General features: G+C 35.2%; 1 protein-coding gene across 3 annotated transcripts in view; it reads right to left on the reverse strand.

Annotated features, from left to right (window-relative positions):
- TBC1D5 (TBC1 domain family member 5) overlaps window positions 1–24463 on the reverse strand; it is a 579401-nt gene that overhangs the window by 186210 nt on the left and 368728 nt on the right. For all 3 annotated transcript variants that reach the window (XM_046002325.1, XM_046002328.1, XM_046002327.1), the window contains one exon: window positions 23807–23979. In XM_046002325.1, the coding sequence (XP_045858281.1) occupies window positions 23807–23979 (173 nt within the window). The remainder of the gene's footprint in view (window positions 1–23806; window positions 23980–24463) is intronic.

The following is a 24463-nucleotide window of genomic DNA, read 5'->3' on the forward strand; positions in this document are numbered from 1 at the left end:
GTGACAAGTTACCTAAAATTATAAATTTTTCTTCTGGCATTGTGAAAAAAAATAATAAACTAAGCTTTTTTTTTTTTTTCCATTTCCTGAGATGAAGCAACAGTTTTAAAAATACAAAAATCTAAATACTTCTATCACTTTTTAAAGGCCAAATTAAGAAAGTCTAAGCTCAGAATTCTATTCTTCAGTTGTAGCCCCTTCACACTTAAATCACCTTAACTTTAACACTTTTTCTCTGGGGGAGAGACAAATAAAATTTAATTTTAAAAATCATTAATCAAATTTTATATTTCCATATTGGATTTATTCCAAAATCAAGTGAATGAGGCCAGTAAAATAATTCCTCCTACAATTGCAATAGCACTGTGTATTTGTTGAAAATCCCCTTGGAACTATCATAGCCATAGAGAATTCGTCTTCATATAAAAGTGTGACATTACTTAATGGTTTGCCTTCAGTATCAATCTTTGATCCAATCCCCTGCCTGTTAATATACTAAGCAAGTGATTCTCCATTTGTAACGTGCATGCAAATCTCCCAAGAATTTTGTCAAAATGTGAATTCTGAAGTCAGTAGGCTAGCCTAGTATGGGACCTGAGATTCTACTTTTCTACTGAGTTTCTGGTGATGCAGTGCTGTTGACTGATGGACCACACTTTGAGTACCAAGAGCCACACGAATGCCTTTTAAACAGAACTGCCTATAATTATCATTGGTTCTAGTTCACTTTAGGAAAATTCTTCCTGGCTGTCTTTTTTTCTGATTTCACTTGCCACTCTCCACCTTAGACACAATTCCAGTCTTGGGGTTAATCTGCAGCTACTGGTAACAACAACTAATCACTCAGGCTGCAAGGTGTAAAGCATCAAGTCCTACTGATCCCCACCAGCCATTCTGGGGTACATGACCCATTCCTTCCAGGGATACCCGCCTACTCCTTCAGGGAGACACCAGCATGGCACTGACAGAAACCTGTTCTCATCATTTGAAGGAGACTACTAAAAAGCTTTGAAATAAGTTTAAAAGTAAAAGGTGAAACAAAATACTAACCATCAAATACTAGCACCCCTACATTGTTAGACAGAAACATTTGCCTAGTAGTAATTAACAGGCAAAGTAACTTGGAATTTGCCTGAAAACTCTACCTAAGGTAATCCAGCAAAATGGGTACAGAAAAAAGGTATGTTAAGAAGAGAAAAAGATAGGGGGTTTCGGGGAGTAGCAGCAAAATGACCAAGAGGAGTTGGAATGAGATGAACTGGATCTCATGGAAAGTATCTGAAGCTGAAAGCGGTCTCTTTACTTCTGTGTTCTGTGTATACACCAGGGATTCATAACTGTCGTAAAATGTTTATTTTGGCTTCATTTGCCCTATCACTATGTAGCAGTGGCTCACAAACTCTAGTGGACATCAAGAATCACTTGCGGGACTTGTTAAAACAGATTCCTGGACTCCTCTCCTAGTTTCTGATTCAGTAGGGACTGCAGAATCTGTATTTCTAACAACCTTCAAGAGGACACTAGATGCTGGCTGGATCAGTGACTAGACTTAAGAACCACAGTGTATATTACTCTGAAAAAGTTTCTGTGTATTCTTCCCCTGATTAAAACTAATTTTTTAAAGATTTATTTATCTGAGTGGGGAGAGGCAGAGGGAGAGGGAGAGAGAAACTCAAGCAGAGTTTGTGCTGAGCACAGAGCTGGACATAAGGCTTGATCTCATGACCCTAAGATCACAACCTGAGCCAAAACCAAGGATCAGATGCTTAACCGAATGCCCACCCAGGCATCCCTAAAACCACTAATTACTATTTTTAAAATATCTGGGTTTCATTTGGTTGATACTTCACATTGTCAATGTGAATTTCCAATTCACATTTTCACAGTATGGTGAGATGACAACTTTTAACCTAGTACAGAATACAAGTGAAAGAAGCTTACAATGTTGTTTTGTTTGACTGATGTACAGTGATGATGAAAACTTCTGAGATTGGGGTTCCTAAAAATAAATGAGGGCAGGAAGATAATCAGCAGAGAGCTGAGAGGTTCCCAAATGAAAATTACTGTTTTGTCCTTTCCAGTAAATTCTTAATGTCTTCAGCTGCAGAATAGCTCATTTCTGAGGTTCTTTTTGGCCTCATGAGTTAATCACACCAGGAGGAGTCACTTTAACTCACATGCCTTTAGGAGTAATGATACATTTAAATGATTAAACAATCAGAAAAAAAAATGCATATCTCTATAATGAAAGCAGTTAGCATACAGATCCATGGCTTATATGAGTATCACAAGTCATTTGTAAATAACATGTTCATTTTAGATATGTAAAGAGTTCTGTCATGCCCTATGAAATAAATTATATTTTATTGGTGCCCGGGTGTTTCATAACTTTTATTTATTTGCTGCAAGAGTGGAGAATTAAGATAGAGTAGTTTATTTCAGCAAAAGACTGACAAATGGCTCATTAGACACTTATGGAGCTGAAGCTAATTGTACCATTTTTTGTTGTATTAATTGTCACTGCTTGCTTAACATGCTCATGCTGGTGGTCATCAGCGGCCATTTCTCACCACTATCCCACAAACCACTTTTGAAAAGGAAAAAAAAAAAAGGAGGAGGAGAAAAAAAAAAAAAAGAAAATAGAACTTAATATATAATTTGGGTTGGAGAAGTGCATATGAGAAATGACAAAGGATTAAAGTGACGGCTCTTCCCCACTGGGCCACCATAACCATCGATCCCAAACAGCAGTCACCTCACATCATCACACCACCAGTTTGAGTCACAGAGAGTCAAAAGAGCCGCTTTTTGTTATTCAGATTAAATAGCATTTACATTATATACTTTTTTAATGTCACCAGAGACATAAGGTCAGAACTGATTGAATATGTACTACCTGCATATAATGATTTCTCATTTTTTACAATCATGTGCTAATGCTGCACAGTAATGGCCTATGGATGAAGAGACAGATGTACTACCAGTCATTCGCTACACATTTGCATTAACAAATCATCATTTAATTGAAGCCCATCCAACAAGTTTATGCTACTTAAATAAAGTTCCTTTCAATAAAAGATGCCACAATGACACATGGTTTTTAACCACGAGGAAAATTTTTTTTTAAATTATATTCATTTTTACGTCCAAGGCCTAGGTATGCATTAGACAACCTTTTATTAATTTTAATTTTGCTTGGAGAAAGCAACCTGAAAAATAGCATTTCAATCCAGGCTACTGTAGAGCAGGATCATTCCCTTTGAGATATAAACAGTAACACCATAAGTTTCTGCATTGCAGATTTCACTTCCTATTCCTTTCCTCCAAACACATTAAAGAATGTGGCTTATATAAAAGCTATATAAGAGATATGTGTTAACGTCAATGCCAAAGCTCTAATATTAATATAAACCTAAAATCCTGCTACTATCAGGGAGGGCTGTTATTTTTTAAATATCATTCTAAGTTTCCTGTGATATTTAGGAAATTACTCAAAAGACTCAAAATCTCTATGCTTCTAAAAAACATGGGGAAAGGCTGTACAAATATTAATTCTCAACCTTGTTTTCACAAACACAGTGGCCATTCATACCACTGTAAACAATATTCTGATTACACTTACAGCATTACCTCGTTCATTTTTTTTTTTTTTTTTTTTTTGGTAGGAAGAAAGGAAAAGAGAAATAAAGAAAAAATATCCGCTAGCACTACCTCCCACCACCTACAAAATTTCTCACCATCTTAAAAGGATGGTTAAATATGGTTAAGGGCATTTTCTTTCACCCCCCTTCCCAAGTCTTTATGTCAAAGTGGTTTTTCTTAGTTCATACTAAAGGTAAGGACACCCATTTAAAATCAATTTCTACCCAGTGATAACCTAAAGGCAGACCATTGTGTATTTAGTAGACACACAGATCTGTGTATGTACATGTATTTCATGCAGGTATATAGATCTATGTGTGTGAATGAAAGACATTACAAGGGGGTTATTCTGACAGCTTTTAAGCAGACAAAAACTTAATCCTTAAATGCATGTTTTGTTTTCTCCAAATAAAAATCACCTTTTATTTTTTCCTGGATTTGTGTACATTAATGAGTATATAAAGTGTTTTATTTAAAATGGTGATCTAAATCTCTGAAGTGTTAAAATAAGTCTTCTAATTGTTTTCTGAACTGTATTCTTTTAAAATAAGAGAGGAAGACTGGAAAAAAGGTAAGAGAAAAAATGTTTAAATCTATACAGTAGGTTGCCTTGGATTCCTTTTACAGTCGACTATACAGAGACAGGTGAAATTTCACCTTGGTATAGGATTCAAACTAAATTACGGGATACAGAAATGTGTCATAAATCAACTTCAAATACTGAACAAAAGATAAATAACCGAAGATTTATATTCTGACATAAAGAACAGTCTGTAACCACAATACAAAGCAAAAAGAAAAAAAAAATCCTACTGTGCTACTCCAGCAGGTTCTTCTGGCCCTTTTTATATGCTAACTCAGAATAGTAATTATGGATCTTGCAAGTTGACTTCTGTTTTTCAGAACCATGAGTTGTACGTAAAACATGCCTTTTCATTGAAACAATTACCATTAATCAAAACACTGAGAGCTAATACCACTCAAGTCCAACCTACCGCTGTGCCCAGCAATATATCAAACTGTCTGTTGTCAAACACACTGAACAAACTCAAACAGACTGTTTTCACTACAAATAACAGAAAAAAATGCTTGCTAAGTAATTTTAAAATTCAAATTGCTATCTCCGTAATCCATTCTGTCACTGGATTTTAATTTTAAGTATTCAATCACAGTCCAACACTGACAGATCACTATTTGGCTCTGGAAAAAGAATCAGTGGCACTGATAAATGAAGCTACCTGCAAAAGACTTGGTATTACAATGAATTTTGTTAACCTCTGATTAATTTAGTACAGAAGCACATTTTACCTGTAATACATTTTACTTTTTTAGGGGCTTGTAATGCTTCATATCTCCCAGCAAGAACTATTAGCATAAGAAAAGAAGGTTTGATTGCTCTACAAGAGTCAGAAATAAGAAAACTATTTCTATATCAAGGCTACAAGGCCCATTTGTTTATTTTATACTGACTTTAATTTTGAAACCCGTCTCAGAGAAAATGACACAAGAAATTTCTTACAAAATGGAAACCACTTAACTTCTAGTCACATAAATATCAGACATTTTTATCACCAACACATTCCAATACATAGCTACCTGTGTGCAAAGCCATCATCTAAAAATGTAGACTAAGTAAGACTTTTATTTTTCTAAATAGAGCTATTTCTTTTCCTGCTTTACTCTAATTCTTCCTTTTTCACTTATCAATCCAAGAGGTAAGCTTCTCATCCAATGAGGTAAAGGCAACATATTTTATAAATCAGAAAGTCATCTCTGTTTACCAATTTCTAATCAGTGGAGATGTCAAGGTATTTTATAAAAGAAGACGAGAAAAAGGATGGGAACAGTGGAGTTTAACAAACAGATCAGGCATTTATTACCAGCAGGCTCCATTATGGATTTCTGAGCTTTGTAAGCCAAGCTCCCCCAAGTGTAATTAAATTTTTATTTATAATGGGTTTGTGACTGTTAACTTCATGTTGCCGACGCTCACTTCCTCCACACATGCTCATACACACCAGTCTGAAATGGCATTCTACATTAGTACATATTGATGCCGATTCTTTTCATTGAAAATATCAAAACTGAACATTAATAAAAACACACTCATAAAATAACAAAAAGGACACAGCAAGCAGCAGCTGAGAACACATGCACGTGCACAGATCACTCTTTCATAGAATCAAATCATTTTTCACAGCATTATGGAAGAAGGGACACCACAATCTAGTACGAAGGATATAAGGATGTTACACAGCAGACTACAAACTACATTTCTATGGCTAGGGATCAATACCCAAGAGTAGTGTAAACATAACTAGGAAAAAGGTCTGAAGTCCACCCAAAGCCAATGTATTCTTATTCATCTGAGCAGTTTCTTCATTCACAAACCTCTCCTCCTGATAGAATTTATTACCTTTGTTTTATCATTAATCCCTTCCCCTTCTCATTTAGGTATAAACCCCTATATACTTTACACCTTCTTTTAAATGCTTAATACAAGTAACCACAGGAGAATCTCTTCTCCCCTTGAAAAACTGCAAATAAAGATGTCAGCTATTGAGTATATTTGTGGCGTCTCCAGCAGCTGCTGTTAAATACCAGCTGGTCTAGCTGATTAAAATTACCTCCGAGTTGGTATTATAAAGATGCCTGGGCAGCGTTGCTGTATTAATGGATTATTGAGTGAGCGATGAAAACCTTGGCCAGCTGATGCGTTTTATTACAGATAGGCTTTATGATGTGTAATCACTGTAATTTTTACAACTAGAGGAAATATGAAAAAAGGAGTAAAAAAAAAATCCCCATAGAAACTGATTTAACTAGATTATTCCTACCATTCTGTTTCCTAGAAGGAATCCAAATACATAATTGCTGTGGATAAATATCCAGGTATGGACCTATACCCACAATTTATCCATCCATCTATGTGGATATGTTATCATCAATATAGACAAGCAGACAATGCACATGGACAAATGCAGTATGCGTACAATTTGCGTGAATAGAAATTTACTATGTTGTTGTCTGCCAAACCACCCAATTGGCTGCAATGGGATCACATGACCTGAAATAGTTTTGAACTGTTCACCAGCTGGGCAATAGCTGAAAATCCAAATCTGGCCAACTGGACTGTGGTTTGCAATCCAAGGGACAGGATCATTTCACTCCCTTTACCATTTCCCTCTAGTTGTTTTCTTATAAGCCAAGGTTTTTATAGAACTCTACCAAATTGTCTCCCAGATTCTCTAACTTCCAGCTTATGTTCAAAAGAAGGTATGGCAGTTTATTGGCTCAGCTATTTTTATGGCTGCTACAGGAGCCAGGACCCTACTCTATCGGTTTCCATGGCCCTTCAAATGCACTGTTCTATTTATGGCACTCTCAAGGCTCTGGTATGCTCCCAATTGTTTTTAAGGATGAACACTGACTCTCAGGAGGCTGTGGCCAATTAACTAGCTCACATAGAGAACAAAACGATATGAAGTATGTCACTGGCTGAATGAGTGTCTTGTAGGGAAGGACAGCATCTCAGACTGGATTCTCTCCTTTAGGTAACCCACAGTTTCACTTTTAAGTAATATTTAAGAATATAATGTTCATCATCAGGTGAGTACGGGATGTTGAATATAAGTGATGAATCATTCAATTCTACTCCTGAAACCAATACTACACTATATGTTAACTAACTGAATTTAAATAAAAATTTGAAACAACAACAACAAGAATATAATGTTCATGGAGGACATTGGGTGAAGGAGAAGAGAAGTGAGTTGGGGGAAATCGGAGGGGGAGATGAACCATGAGAGACTGTGGACTCTGAGAAACTGAGGGTTTTGGAGGAGATGGGGGGGTGGGGTTTGGGAGGGCCTGGTGGTGGGTGTTAAGGAGGGCTCGTATTGCACGGAGCACTGGGTGTGGTGCATAAACAATGAATTCTGGAACACTGAAAAGAAATAAAATTAAATTAAAAAAAAAGAATATAACGTTCATCATCGAGGCCTATCAAGTGCATTGTTTTGGTTTTGCTGTATGATACTTAACATCAATTTTTCACATATCCATAATACTAGAAAATAATGAAACTGATTTTAACAAAAACACCAAATTTTATATATAAAACGATTCACTCAGAACACATGATAGGTTTTTTTGGTATACTCCCACAGAGGCCGAGTGGTAGTTTTGAGGATGAGTTTTATCCATGCAAGTAACTAACACTTCTAGTAAGAGACAAATGTGATAAACAACATGAGAAATGAGGACAGGCAATACTCTGAGGTCAAAAATATATTATTATTTGGATTTCACTGTTATAAAGAAAGGTTTCTAATGTGGCTCCTATGCTAGCGATGAAGATAATTCCAAAAAGGGAATTCCACAAGCATTGTGACTAATAATGTTTCATTAAAGTAAGTGTATAACTTGTTAAAGTGACCATGCTTTAGAAGGGGCAGTCTTTTTTTAGTACAAAAACACTAATATGCTGGGTTTAAAAAAAAACTAATCATTGTCTGTTAAAAACTTTGGTTTGGTTTGAAAGTCACTTATGTGATTTTCAGAGATGTGCAACTTCAACATTTGACTTTATTTGCCATTCTGTCCAAGCTTTCATTCATAAGACAATCCACCCATACACTTTCTGCTGGCTGGGGACTATTAAGCCTCTGTTGAAACATCAAGGTGAAGGCACTCAACAGTACTAAACTATCTACTTTGCAAATACTTTTTGACAGAGGATTTTCCACTTGATGATTCAAAATATGCCCCCCCACCCAAATTCTTTCTACTGGCTCTTACTCTTCTAAGAGGCTTAGCTTTCTAGAAAAGCAGCTCCCTGTCTGAATAATCCTCCAAATACCCAAATGGTGTTAAGGTAAAGCTCGAAGCTTGATATCAATAGGCGCTTACTAATAATTAGTGATTGCTGAATGAATGAGGACTGGAAACAGTACTTCTTAAAAAAACATTAAACTGAAAAAACCCAATTATCATAAAATTAATGAAATCAGGTAAAAGGTATTAACTAAAGAAACAAAGAAAAAAAGGATATATATATATATCCATATATATATATATATATATATATATATATATATATATAAAATCAAATTCCCTTAATATGAAAACTTAGAACAGCTAGGTGAAGAGTCAAACTTCAGACCACCTAGAACAGAGTGGGCAACAACCAGAAGCATAGAGACCAATCGTATGCAGGTCAGGAGCTAGCTGTGAGTAGCCAGGTGGCTGTGAGGACCCACTCTCCGGATGTGAAATACTGGCCCTGGCTTTGGTGGGCTAGTCTTCCACTGTCTGGGGGCTTTATTCCAGAATGCTGGGCATGAGAAGCAGGGGTTAAACCTACAGTTGTAAACTGGTACAGGGAAGAGTCAAACTTGTTTCTTCAGCCTTTAAAAACTTTACAGAAAAATCTGGGGAGGGCAAAGCTGATCAGTTTATAAACTCTAGGTAAATGGTGTAAACGCAGCATGGCTACCTATAACAAACTCCACATGTTTCATGAGCCTCCCTTCCGTTTCTTTCTCCTCCTGTCTTTATGACCTACCAGCCCCAGAAAGCGTTAGTTAGCGGGAGGTGGGAATACAGTGAGGTGGGGGCAAGGAAGAGGGTGTGGGAAGAAGGTGATAAAGAATAAAGGACAGCACAGGCAGCAAGCCAAGGTGGTGGAGGGGAGCCGGAGAAAGCCCATCAGACCCAACCCAGGCAGCACTGTGCCCAAAGTGCCTGGTCTTCCCCACCAGCCACATGCCCTGCGGAACAGGATTATCAGATAACTGATCACTTTCACCTCAGGTTTACTACTGTTTTAAAACTGCATTTTTCTCCAAAGAAAAGAGTGGGAGGGAAAGGCTGGAGAGGAAAATCATATTCGGAGCCAGTCCAGCCTGATTTGGCACTGTTGTCATAAATACCAAGAGGCAGAGGCACTCCTCCTGCCTGGAGCTGACCAAGCTACAGAAAAGACAGCTATTACTGATGGCCTAAACCAGAGCAAAGGCATTCCGTATATGGGAACTCATGACTCTGGAAAGAACCATTTCCCATTAATTTTCAATTTGAAGGAGTAATATTATTCATCATTTTTATTATTATTTAGAGGTATGAGGTCTTAACTAGAATTTTATGATCCTTGCTATGATTTATCATTATTTTTTAATTTAATGAACACTTAGAAAGTATTTCCTGTATGCCAGACACCGTTTTAAGTGCTTTGCAAATAGAAACTCCACGTGACAATCCTATAAAGGAATTACTTTTAATTTGATTTTAACTTGACTTTTGCAAGCATTCATTGTAACCCAGAACCAACGTATTTTCTCCAACAAATTCCATGTAGTACAAACTTTAATTTTAATAAGACTAATTAAGATTTTTTAAAGTCTAGAGATTTAACTTTTTTTACACACTATTTACAGTTCAAGTCCTAATAAAAACCTTTTGGAAGTAGTACACTGGTTTAAAAAAAAGTCATCTATGAAATCATGCAAAAATATCTAACAAATAATTGAAGTGAAAACAAAGCATTACTTTTTACAAAGAAAGCAAATTTAAGGGAAGAAATTTTTAGAAACAAAGTGTGTGTATGTGTGTATGCGTATGCCAAACAGAATTACAAATAGTTTTTTTTCCCCCTGCACTTGAATTCTGGTACAAATCTATTTACAAACACAAAAATAAATAATTTGAGGGAATAAAGAAACCTATGACGAAGAACCAAAAACATAAAAAGCAAAGGAAGAATAGGCAACACGCTCTACCAGTATATCATCTGTATCCCCAAGTAGTGAAAAAAAAAAAGGTTTTCTTAGTTTGTGGTAGAAAAACTCTATTTTTTATCCTTTTTAATAGAGTATAATAAATGATGAATTTTCTTAATTGACTCAGCAGCCTTTGTCAAAGAGGATCTTATGAAATTATGAGCTTGGAAGAGGACCTCTTCATTAAGGAAGCTTATCATTTCTGTAACATTTCAGTCAGGGAAGAATTAATAGTAGGAAGGTAGCATTCTATCTTGGTATTATGGATCATATAAAACTGTATCTATGTAATAGTAAACCACTGTCCTTAAAATAATTTCTCAACAGTCAGAAAAATAATAGAATTTTCACAAAAAATGCATACTGGCAACCTTAAATACCTTAAAAGCTAGTTAAGAAACCCAACTTTTGTAGCAACATGGACGGGACTGGAAGAGATTATGCTGAGTGAAATAAGTCAAGCAGAGAGAGTCAAGTATCATATGGTTTCACTTACTTGTGGAGCATAACAAATGACATGGAGGACATTGGGAGATGGAGAGGAGAAGGGAGTTGAGGGAAATTGGAAGGGGAGGTGAACCATGAGAGACTATGGACTCTGAAAAAGAACCTGAGGGTTTTGAAGGGGTGGGGGGTGGGAGGTTGGGGGAACCAGGTGGTGGGTAATAGGGAGGGCATGTATTGCATGGAGCACTGGGTGTCATGCAAAAACAAAAAATACTGTTATGCTGGAAAAAAAAATAAAAAAAAAAACACTTCTTCAGCAAACATGGCATTTATATGCACCTGTTTTACGTACTAATAGTTTTTTTTTTAAGATTTTATTTATTTATTTGAAGAGAGAGAGATCACAAGTAGGGACAGAGGCAGGCAGAGAGGGAAGCAGACCCCCCGCTGAGCAGAGAGCCAGATATGAGGCTCCATCCCAGAACTCTGAGATCAGGATCTGAGCCGAAGGCAGAGGCTTAACCCACTGAGCCACCCAGATGCCCCAAGTACTAATAGTTTCTACAAAAGATTTTACACATATTAGGCAGAGTCCCTTGAGGTCAAGAAATAAAGATAGATGTTTAAGTCTGGCCAGAGACCTATCAAAGACAAACAATATGACTGCTATTAGTGATACAAGTTAGGCTAATTACAAGGTATACTTAATAATGGAGTATGAGATCATACATGAATTGCCATATAGCAATAGGAAAGAGCTTATTAAGGGGCAATTAGCTGTTGATATTCAGTTTGCCTCTGGCTTACGTGGTTATGGAAAGAATTGAAGAGTCAGAAAAACATTCGGAGACCCAGAAATAAAGAAGCCAACTGTGAGAAAAGAGGGAGAGAAACTGAACATGAGACAGAGATTAATAATGCCAAGATTTTTATCCACGTTTAACTATTATTTCTCAGTATGTTCTGAAAATTTCCCCTTCATGCTTTAGACCTTACAGTGTTGATTTGAGGAAAAAATTATTTCCCTTCTAATCTCAACGTATTCTGCTGGCTGGCTAATAGACTCTGAGGCAATACAGGATTTACAGGTGTACCATCCTGTTGTTAAACTAGAAGGCTTAGGGGCGCCTGGGTGGCTCAGTGGGTTAAAGCCTCTGCGTCCAGCTCAGGTCATGATCCCAGGGTCCTGGGATCAAGCCCCGCATCCGGCTCTCTGCTCAGCTCCCTTCCTCCCTCTCTGTCTGCCTCTCTGCCTATCTGTGATCTCTGTCAAATAAATAAATAAAATCTTTAAAAAAACAACAACAAACAAAAAAAACCTAGAAGGCTTAAAGAAGACACTGCACTGTCCCACTGTGATTTAAAAACGACTCTGACAACACATTTCTGATGAAGTTCTTTTTTTATGACTCTCATTAGATGGCATTTTATGTGTGTAAAGTTTTGGGGCTAATATTTTTTTCCCTGTACACATAAATTCAGTTAAAGACACCACAACAATTGTAAAGTCACAGTTTTATTGGGCTTCATTTAGAGAATACCGATATAACCTAAAGATGATCCAGGTCGGGTTATTAAGATTGGGGCTGGCAAAGTGTTGTATTGTTTAAGATGTATGACTGAAAGATAAGGATGACTTTTAGTTATCTGGAATAGTGCTGGGGTTGGGGGGTATGTTCTATCTGGAACTATCCTGACCTTATAGTCTTTAGTGTATCAGTGTTTCTCAAGTGTCTATAGTATGCCTTGTGTTTCAATCACTTTAAATTTTTTTTTAAAGATTTTATTCATTTATTTGACAGAGAGAGATCACAAGTAGGCAGAGAGGCAGGCAGAGAGAGTGAGAGGGAAGCAGGTTCCCTGCTGAGCAGAGAGCCCGATGCGGGACTCGATCCCAGGACCCTGAGATCATGACCTGAGCTGAAGGCAGCGGCTTAAACCACTGAGCCACCCAGGTGCCCCTCGATCACTTTAATTCTTAATCAGAAATTGGGAGGTTGGGGGAACAGGTGGTGGGTAATGGGGAGGGCACGTTTTGCATGGAGCACTGGGTGTTGTGCAAAAAGAATGAATACTGTTACGCTGAAAAAATAAATAAAATGGAAAAAAAAAAGAAATACAAATTTCAAAACTGAATTTAACCACATTCTTACACAAAATTTTGGAAAATATATTACACATTCATCTTGAGTAAATGACATATTTTAATAAATAAATAAAACTTAAATGAGGTCTTAGTTGCAGAGCTAAAAAGTTTGTGATTAAAAACTTGTAATATGCTGTATATTTTGGAAGCACTTTAACATTCACTGTAAATACTTCTTTTTTTATTAAACACTTATTTGAGAAAGAAAGAGAGAGAGAGAGAGAGAGAGAGAGAAGGAGATAGAGACGAGGGAGGGGCAGAGGGAGAGAGAATCTCAAACAGACTCCCTGCTGAGCATGGAACCAAAGAGGGCCTCTATCTCAGGACCCTGAGATTATGACCTGAGCCAAAATCAAGAGTCAGACGCTTAAATGACTGAGCTACCTAGGTGTCCCCACTGTAAATACTTCTTATTAGAAGCTAGATACAGGCATATCTCATTGTGAGTTTGGTTCTAGACTACTGCAATAAAGCAAGTCAAATTAATTCTTTAGTTTCCAGTGGTGCATATAAAAGTTGTGCTTATATTATAGTCTATTAAGTGTACATTAGCATTATGTCTAAAAATGTATATACTCAAGTAAAAAATACTTTATTGCTAAAAAATGGTAACTCATCTGAGCTTTCATCAAGTCAAAAGTTTTTTGCTGATGGAGGGTCTTGCCTGAATGTTGATGGCTGCTGAGGATCAGAAGGGACGGCTACTCAAGGTTAGGGTGGCTGGGGCAATTTCTTAAAATAAGATAACAATGAAGTCTGTGACACTGAATGACTTGATTTCCTTTCACAAATGATTTTTTTCTGTAGCATGATTTTTTCTGTTTGATAGCATTTTACCCACAATAGAACTTCTTTCAAAGGTGGAGTCAAACCTCTCAAACCCTGCCACGGCTTAAACTCGACAGAGTTTATGTGGTATTCTAAATCTTTGTTCTCATCCCAATAGTCTTCCCAGCATTTTCACCAGGACTAGATTTCACCTCAAGAAACCACTTTCTTTGCTCATTCATAAGAAGTGACTCCTCATCTGTTAGTTTTAACATGAGACTGCAGCAAGTCAGTCCCGTCTTCAGGCTCCACTCTTAAGTCTAGTTCTCTTGATACTACTACCACATCTGTAGTTACTTACCCCCACTGAAGTTCTGAACCTTCAATTTGTAAAACAACACAATATCTGCAAAGTGCAATAAAGTCAAGCACAATAAAATGAGATCTACCTGTATTTTGGAAGCATCTAGAGCCATTCAAATATATTAAATGAAAATGCCACCATTTGTTTTTTAGCTGTTTTCACTAGTCCAATATATTTACCAAACTCCAAAACACTAAGGGAAGAAGCCATTTAAACGGAAGAAACTATGCGCAGAGTTTTAAGAGAGAAAAAAAAATCCTGGTCTATGTTAAACACTGCATTTCCAAATATATTATTACAGTCCTTTTAGCTACAATATGCCAGGATTTCATATTGGATCAGTTTCTTAAAGTTCATAAGCCCTATTGTATTTAAAAATTGTATGATAAATTCTGGACATAGCGACACAAATGACTGAAATTATATCCCTTGAATGTCAAAAAAGAACCCAGAAACAAACAAAACTGTTTTGCATGCCTCACTTGTCTCACTTGTATTGGGTTAAGTAAGAATACTGGGTGGTTAATTCTCAATCTTGGGTGTCAGGTCATTCTAAAGTAGTTCCGGATTCATAAGCAGAGAAATTCAAAGTTATAACTGGATCAACACATCTCTCAGTGATTAAGGGAACAAAAGAAGAAAATACACAGAAGATCTGAACAATATTATCAATATGAACATGACCCAAGACATTTATAGAACATTATAGTCAGTAACAGGAGAATAAATACTGTTCTTATGTGCACATGGAATATTCACCAAGATAGATCATATCAGGGCTAAAAAATGAGCTTTAACAAAATTTTTAAAAATCATGAAAAGTATGTTCTTGAACCATAATGGAACAGGTAATAAATAACAACAACAATAACAAAAAAAGATAATCCCCAAATATTTGGAAGATAAGTAAGAGACTTCTAAATAACCCATGGTACAAAAAAGAAGTCTTTAAAAGACTGTTAAAATATCCTGAGCTGAAGAAAAATGAAATATACCATGGTAATTTCAGGGATGCAGCCAAAGCACTGCTTAGAAGGAGACTTAGAGTATGGAATTCTTCTATTATAAAATTTAATTCTGAAATCATTAATCTGGGCTTCCGCTTTCAGTAACTTAAAAGAGAAGAGCAAAATAAATCCAAAGTAGTCAGAAGGTAGGAACTTTTAAGGTAAGAGCTAAAACCAATGAAAGTGAAATCAGAGGGAAGAGAGAAATCAAACAAACCTAAAGCTGGTTCTTTGAAAACATTAATAAAGTTGATAAACTTCTATGCAAATAAGAGGTAACATAAAAATTGTCCATAGCAGGAACACACACATGCACACTGATAAATTAACTATAGACACCACAGAAATTAAAAGGATAATAAGGAAATCAAAACTTTGTTCTCAGAAATTTGACTCCTTAGATGAAAAAGACAATTCCTTGAACAGCATAAGCTATTAAGTCACTAAAGAAATAAATGATATGAGTAATCATGTATGTACTAAAAAAGAATTCATAGTTAAAAACCTTTCAACAAGGAACACCAAACTAAATGGTTTCACTGGAAAGTTCTATTAAATACAGAAGAAAAAAATATGAATCAATGAAACAGAGTTCAGAAATAAATCACACAGATAATCAACTAATTTTTGACAAAAGTACTAAGGCAATTCAATGCAGAGAGGGTAATCTTTCAACAGTGGTATTAAAATAACTGAATAGCCATGTGCCAAAAATAAATAACCTTGACCTGCATCTCTCACACTATACAAAAATTAGCTCATTATGAATCATACATAAAACCCTAAAACAATCAGAAGAAAATTAATACTTCTGACTTGGGTTATGTGAAAGGCTCTTAGATATGACCCAAAATCAAGTTTGATAAAAAGTTAATAAACTGGATTTTACCAAAATTAAAAATGTTTATTCTATGAAAGATACTTAAAACAGAAGACACAGATTGGAAGATAATATTGTGAAGCACAGATTTGACAACAGACACATATCTAGTGTATATAAAGAACTCTCAAAACACAGTACTAAGAAAAAAACCCAATTTATAAGAAGGGCAAGAGTGAGCCATCTCAACTGGCATTATTCTTACAATACTTTTTTGTTTTGAGGTAATTATTCATATGCAGTTGTAAGAAACAGTACAGAGAGATTCCGTGATCCCTACTTCCCTTAACATCCTGTAAAACGAAACAATATCTCAACCAGGATATACAACCACGGATACAGCCATAATATAGAAATATGCCATTACCAAAAGGATTTTTTCTATATTCTTTTGTAGCCACACCCACTTTCTTCCTATCTTTTCTTGTCAGACAGTAAATTCATTGATCTTTCCAAAGAAATCGATTTTTGTTCATTTTTCTCTAGTGTTGCACTGTTTTTAATTATACTGGCTTCAATTTTTACCTTTATTCCTTCCTTCTGCTTGCTTTTGTCCTCCTTTTGCTCTTCTTTTTCTAGGTTCTTGAGGCAGAAGCTTAGATTATTACAATTTTGACTTTTCCTTTTTTCTAATGTAACCAGTTAGTGCAATAAACTTCCCGCTTGGCTCTGCTTTAGCTGTGTCCCACAAATTCTAATATGTATTTTCACTTCATTTACTTCAGTGGAATTTTTAATTTATCATGAGACTCCCTTTTCAATGCAGGGATTATTAGAAGGGTGCTGTTTAGTTTCTAAGCATTTGTAAAATTTCCCATCATCTTTCCGTTATTTCTAACTTGATTCCATTGTGATCAAAGAACACACTGTATGATTTCAATTCCATTAATTTTGCTGAGGTTTGTTTCATGGCCTAGGATATAGTCTATCTTGGTATATGCTCTGAGAACACTTGAAAAGAATGTGCATTATACCATTATTGGATGAAGTGTTTCATAACCGTCACTCAGATTTTGTTGGATGATACTGTTGTTGAGTTCTCCTATATACTTGGCTATTTTCTATTAATTACTGACAGTCTCCAACTATAAACGTGGATTTGTCTAGCTCTCCTTTCAGTTCTGTCAGTTTCTGGTCTACATATTTTGTGCTGTTTTGTGCATGCACATTTGGGTGCACTGAGCATTTTATCACTAGGTAATGTCCTTTTTATTTCTGGTAATTTTCTGTGCTCTGAAATCTACTTTATTCGATACTAATATAGCCACTTCTGCTTTCTTTTGATTAATGTTTGTATGATATATCTTTTCCTAACTTTTAATCTGCCTATATCATTACATTTAAAGTGAATTTCTTGAAGCCATATACAGTTGGGTCATATTTTAAAATCGGCTAATCTTGATCTTTTAATTATTGTACTTAGACCATTTACACCATCTCCACTGTGACGGTCCATCAGTAGAAAATGGAATCTGGAGAAGACCATTATTTGTGGAAGTGTGGAAGGAAAGACCAAATGAGTAGGGCTGCTGGAGGAGAAGGATCAAAGCAGTATATATTTTTTTTCTTAAAAAAGAAACAAGCAAAGAGGAAAAGGATAAAAATACTGTAGGTATAATACCTGATGACTCATGGTCATGAAGGAGAGTGAATAGTCAGTTCCAAAGTAGAAGGACAGAAAATAAGCTGAGGTTCAGGCTGCTGGCAAGGGAGAAAGAAGGTGAGCTAGTCATACTGGGCAGTCACTTGAGAACATGAATAAAAGGATGGCCCAACAGGGTAGCTGGATGCTTTAAAATGGTAGTGCCTCCAATCCACAATGTCTCCCACTCTCACAAATACTATACAGCATTTTGGGTTATTATCAAATCACAGATGCTGACTCAAAGGTATTTCTTTAAATTGCCCCTCCTTCATTGCTATTATCAAATTCCTACCTGACAAGTGCAAAGTTCTCATAACTGGTATCCTTGTTTCCAGTCTTGCCTTTCTCAAATACACAAACTACAGTAATTTATTTTAAATGCCAATTACAACAAATCACTTCCTGCTTTATATTCTCATAAATCAGTTACATGCGGTAGATATTCTTTAGAATTTAATCTTTGTCCTTTTCCTTTCACTTTACTAGCAACTTCAATTAGCATCATATGGTATGTGGACTATCAAACTGGTACTGCCGAATCTCTCTCCAAAGCTCCAGAACCATAACATTCCATTTTCTACTGGATATCCTGGTCCCTCAGATACTCCAAACTCAACACGTCCATAACTGAATTCCTCTTTTCTTTGACATTTCTTTCAATATCATTCATTATCCCTGTGATTTTTACCATCATTGCCCATGCTGTCCAAATTATATTTGATTTTTCCCTCCCCCTCACTCCCATATTCAATTAGTTACAATTCCTGACAATTCTAGCAACTTGGTATTTTCCAAATTTTTCCATTTATCTTTATCCTCACTGCCATCATCTCTTTTAGCAAAGTTACTAGTTTTTTAAGCAAATCACTATTATCCCATTCTTACTTGTATCCCTTCAATCTCTTACCAGTATGCAACTAGCACAGTCCTTCTAAATCACAAATATCAGAAAACCATTATGTTTCAATACCACCCACTCCCCCCTTACTGTAGAAAAAAGATCTAGACCAATGCTGTCCAACAGAATAACCACTAGCCACTATATGGCTGGCTACTGAGCACTTAAAATAGGTCTAGTCCGAATGAAGATGCAAATATATAATTTTAATTAATTTAAACTTTATAGCTGTATTATTATATCAAGTAATTTATTATTCTTCCCCATAATTTTTAATCATGATAATTCTTCATAAAGAAATGAAAAAAATTTTTTTCAAAGAATTCTGGGCTAACACTCAGTAGTGTAAAACCAGGTATCACTGGACCTTGCAATCCTTCCTTACGCTTTTTACATCTACTGTATAACATAACATTCACTGAAAAGAAAAGAATATTTCAATCACTAGTTGTGCTCAGAATAGAAAGCTATTTGTTTAAACTGTTGAGACACAAAATTTTTAAGATGGGTAACTATACTGACTTCGATGGCTAAGAATGATATTTTTTTATCATATGTTTATATGTCATATATAGGTTTAACAGCTTAGAAGTCATACATAATTACACTGTGATATGTGTTAGAATATACTATATTTTAAAATATCACAAAATTTACAGGATTATTAATCAATAATGAAGAACCTCCCAATTAAATACTATAAACCACTACAGCAAAACAACTGCTAATCCAGAACACAGGAAAGAAGGGAAATGGAAGATGTATAATAAACATTTGGGAGATATGAAATTTATCCCATGAGTGTTGTAAAGAGTTCATAATTTAAGAATGCCAAAGCCCAAGTGTGTTATGAGGGTCTTTCCTCAAAAGTGACATTAATTGCATATCCCACAGATGCTTATTATGTATTCTATTTATATCAAAGTATAAAATGTAGTTGAAAATACACAGGTTCAATATATTTAAGGGTGATAATAAAACACAGTTACTCTGGCCTAGCAAAAATTGTTCTTTTTAAACTTTAATTTTTGGTCTCTCTGTAAAACAGTATTATGGTACTAAATGAAAATGGTATTCAATCTGTATACTTGAATCTCTTGTGATTAATAAGAGTCTTTAGGACTCAAACAAATACATACTCAGGGATGGAACTGTAACACTGTATTTTAGAGGCTTCTGCACAAAAATAACCCGTAAGGGATGAAACACAGGACATTCTTATTCTCATACTAAAAATGAAAATGCCAAAAAAAAGCAACTCTCGGGAATTACCTTGGAAAGTTGGAAATAATATAGTCAATGTTTACTTTGGATACTGGTCAGTATGCATTGACAGGCCCCTACGGAACTTATTTTTTATAAGTCTAATACCCATTAATAATTGGCAAACAGACAACTCAAAATATTATTTGAATTAAAGTAAGAGAAACTCTGAAGTGCAACAGGAGTAATCTTTCATAAAGTTAGTGAAAAACACAGTATAAATTATTATTTTATAATATCACTTACATGGAATTGAACATTTAACTTCAAATTAATTTTGTTTAAACTAAACAGCAGGTTGATTGATTTAACATTTTGTAAGAGAAAAACCAGCTATAATTATCCAGGGGATAATGTACTCAAGTACATAAAATAACAGCATTAATAAGCAAATTATTATATAATATACAAGATCTCATGGGTAATTATTCCCATATTTCAAGATAAAATCATCAATTTATTTAAAATTAAGATAAGCTAATTTGGAATGACTTTAGCCAATGTTAGTACAATTAATATTTTTACACTAATTAATTCTAATTTTGTTGAACAAATTTATTACCAAAATATAACAAATACGTTTGTATATGGCATATCTGTCATATCAGGACACTTCCACATATAGTTTCTTACAATAACCAGAAAAAAAACTATTTTTAAAAATGGAGGAATTACAAACCTTTCTCTTAGTGATAATTATAACCATATCATAATACAGGTTTTTAAAAAAGAATTATTTATTTATTTTAGAGAGAAGGCAAGAGAGAGCCCATATGCATATGAGCAGGGAGAGGGGTAGAGGGAGAGAGAGAGAATCTCCATCGGACTTCATACTGCCTGCAGAGACCGACTGGGGGGCTCCATCCCAGACCCTGAAGTCATGACCCGAACCGAAATCAAGAGTCAGATTCTTAACCAACTGAGTCACCCAGGAGCCTCTATAAAGCAGATTTAAATAAATTTTAAGGTGCCACGCAACTGCTAAAGAGTGACTGGAATATGAAACCTGGAGTCAACAGGACTATAATTCCATTTTGCTATCACTTTCTTCACATGTAATAAACACATATTTATGATTTACTTCCCATTCTACACAAATTGTTAATACTGATAACACTTCCCACTGACACATTCATTACTGACATTTTTATCATATTGTTTTCTAATTTTGTTACAGTATTTTGGTATATAAGAAAATACTTGTTTGAAAATTTAAATTCTGTAAGAAACCAGCTGGAATACAAAAGCACATTTTAGATGGTGGAAGTTATGGATTCTGATGTCAATTGCTCTGTAAAGAGCAATTTTTACCAACTGAAAATTAATTACTTTATATTTGTCCACTTGAGGATAAAGTACTCAAAATGCAAGCTTATTGTTTTTTAAGTATTAATATTGAATGTCAGCCTAAATTACCAATTTTCTTCCAGCAGGAATGGATAGTAGCATCAGCAATTATTTAGATGAATATTACTTGTATGACATAAAACCAAGCATGGTATTTCTATTCATTTTCATGAGGTACAAACCTACAATATTTTTTTAGATTTAAGAACACAAAGTTATTGTGACAAATTGCTGTAATCTGTTTCTATAGAAGTTTACTCTTTAGCTTCTACACTGTCTAGTTAGAAGCACTGGTCTAAGAGACAGCTGTTATGTTTCCACTTAAGTAGAAGCTCAAACGCTTTGGTGAAGAAAACACAAAAAGCCAGAGGTGGAAAGGTTCATGAAACACATACTACATCATATTCACAAAGCCATGACACTTAATTGAGTAATGGCAATGCCAGATAATGATAACAAAAGTACTGCCAAACATATCTTGAATGCTTATCACATACTGAGCACTATGATTTTTGCATATTATAACTGAATTCTCATCAGCACCCTAAGAAGTAGGTACCATTACATTTACTCTTCATTCATTTCAAAGTCTGTGCTTCTAACTGCTGTTTCATATTATACTCATATTTTTCTCTGGCCCCCAAAGACTCTAAAAGTCATCAATAGGAAATATATGATGAGTTGTACAACTGAAGGTAGCATAAAGACAAAGGAAATTTTGACCACATGTATCCCACAAATAGAAATAAAACAAACAGATTTAGTAAATGGAGTAAACTCCTTGCACTATAGGAGAGACCAATTAAGAGAATGAATGACTTCTTCAAAGATGAAAAAAAATGTATATTTTTAGTTAATGCAGAGGAGATTATATACTAAAAAAATGGGATAATTGAGTCAGCTATGGTTACTGCAAGCCCTGGTATTGTTAGTACTGCTGAAAAATAAAGTTGCAAGGATTAAGAGTGATTATTTCATGGATCATGGAATTTTATTGGGAAGGTGCTGGTGGGATGTCAAAAAAGCCCTATGAATCATTATGATGAAGAGAAAGCTGATGGAAACTAGTGTCTAAAAAGGAAACGAACACAATGGTTTATAAATCATCTTACCCGAGTCCAAGCCACCACCACTGCAATGTAAAGCACCAGCTCAAAGAGGTAATAAACAATAAAGCATTTCAAAGAAATGATAAATATGTCCAACATTAATTTCCTTCTCCAATATTTAAGGACAATATCTAGACTTTGGTAAACAATTTTTGAGGGTGTAAAATGGGCTTTTCTATTTGAATAAATCATTTATTTGAGTGCACAATGGAGAAGAATACAGACATCTCCTGACCTTGCCGTATCTGTTTTAAAGTAAATTTTTATATCTATAATCACAAAGACATTAGCCAAACTTTTAAGTGTAAATGATGATTCATTAATAACTTGCAGTAATGCCCAATACCCATTTTACCCACAACTTTCTCATTTCCAGTGGAAATGATGGAGCTGCTCTCAATGATGAAGTCAAGCTTAAGTCACAGAAATGAAAATAAGCAACATTAAAACCAAAAAAGCAAGCATCTTTACTTACAGTTCAGGGCTTCCAAAGAAGATAGAAAGCTGAGTTATAATTAGTGAAAGACTCTTTCACATGAGAACATAAAGAAAACACTCATTGATATTCTTTTCTTTGGGCTAAATAAATAGCCTCTGCTCTGGTCTGAAACCTTTGACTTGTTTGAAATTCTCTGTAATTCAAATAATGAATTCATTTTTACTGAGCATCTATTATATGTATCTTAATAATATCTTCTTAGTTTTCCATGTTCTACCTGAGGGATGAAGTTGCAGAAAATATCTACCAAGGAACAGCCCAGCAGTAGCTATAAATGTCCTACTGCTTCAATATAAAGGATCCTTTTAATATCTGTAGTGCTACACAATTAATTCATATTTATTAAAACTTTAATCGTTCTAATTTTCCTACCCACCCTATTAAGCCACTGAATAAGTACACATACAAACAGACACACATATCTGAGGAGTGACTGGCTCCCTTTTCTTCTGCTACAGTACGCTACAGAAGTTACATGGCTGAAGATGATTACCATATTATGTTGACTGTGAGGGACATTTATCTTACTTTTAGAAATGCACTTCCCAATAAAATGGAAAGACTATGAATATCCTACAGGTTTGTTTAGGTTTGAGGCTGGTTTCATGTGTGTATGATCTATGTGACTCCAAACTTCTTAGAATGCTTGGCTTAATGATCTGCTGCTGTCATCTTGAAATTCTTGCTAATTTTTTTTTTTTTACAGGGGACATTCATTTTTATTTTGTGCTGAGCTCTGCAGATTATGGAGCCAATCCTGCCTGAATCTGAATTATGACTTCATGTAGAGTTAGGCTTAGTTTCTTCCCCTGTACAACACCCAATTAACAGGACTGGTGTGAGTATGAGATGAAATATGATATGTGAATATAGTAACACAGAGCCTGGCACATAAGACATGAAATGAAATGGAGCTGAAACAGTTCTGGTCTTACTTCTGTGGATCTGAGACATACAGAAACCACCATAAGTCATAATTAGATACAGCTGAAACTTAAACTTTGGTACTTACAACCCATATATCTGTGGTGCAATTTCTAGTCTGTTCAAGTGCATATAAAGCTCAATATCATGCTTCTTCAGTAGATGATCCTGGATCTGGTTGACTTTAGTAACAATAGCAATTGTTGGCCCCAAATCCTGTGGTCTAGCAAAGGGAATGGGAGTCATCAGTGTTTCTTTCCCCTAAAAAGAGAAAAAAGTGGAGCATGTGTTATTTCAATATGAAATGAACAAATATGTGGACATCATTCTTGAGTAACCAGTAATTACTTTAATCATCTCATGCCAAATGCTTAAATTGTGGAATCATATGCTGATCGTCATACAGATGATTGTGCTCATAAAATAAAGTCCAGAAACTGTCTTCTGAAAAATTTCCTGTCTTATTCCCTTGACCAGTTTCTCTGGCGACATTAAGTATTTTCAAGATAATTTTTGCTAGAGGTAGTGGTAGCTGCTATTCTACTTGTCTATAGTTAGTTGGTCTAATCAGCCATGGGACCTAAATGGAATGACTCTGATAAGATATTTCTTGTGACATAAAATCTAAATATGAAAAACAAGAAAGAAAAACTGTTTTACTGTTTTACTTTGAGCTCTCAAAACTATAAAAAAAAGGCAGGAAATAAAGGAAACTAGTATTAGAAAAGAAGATATTTTCTGTCCT

Source organism: Meles meles, chromosome 4 (genome assembly GCF_922984935.1).
Source record: "Meles meles chromosome 4, mMelMel3.1 paternal haplotype, whole genome shotgun sequence".
In the NCBI taxonomy this organism is placed as follows: Eukaryota; Metazoa; Chordata; class Mammalia; order Carnivora; family Mustelidae; genus Meles; species Meles meles.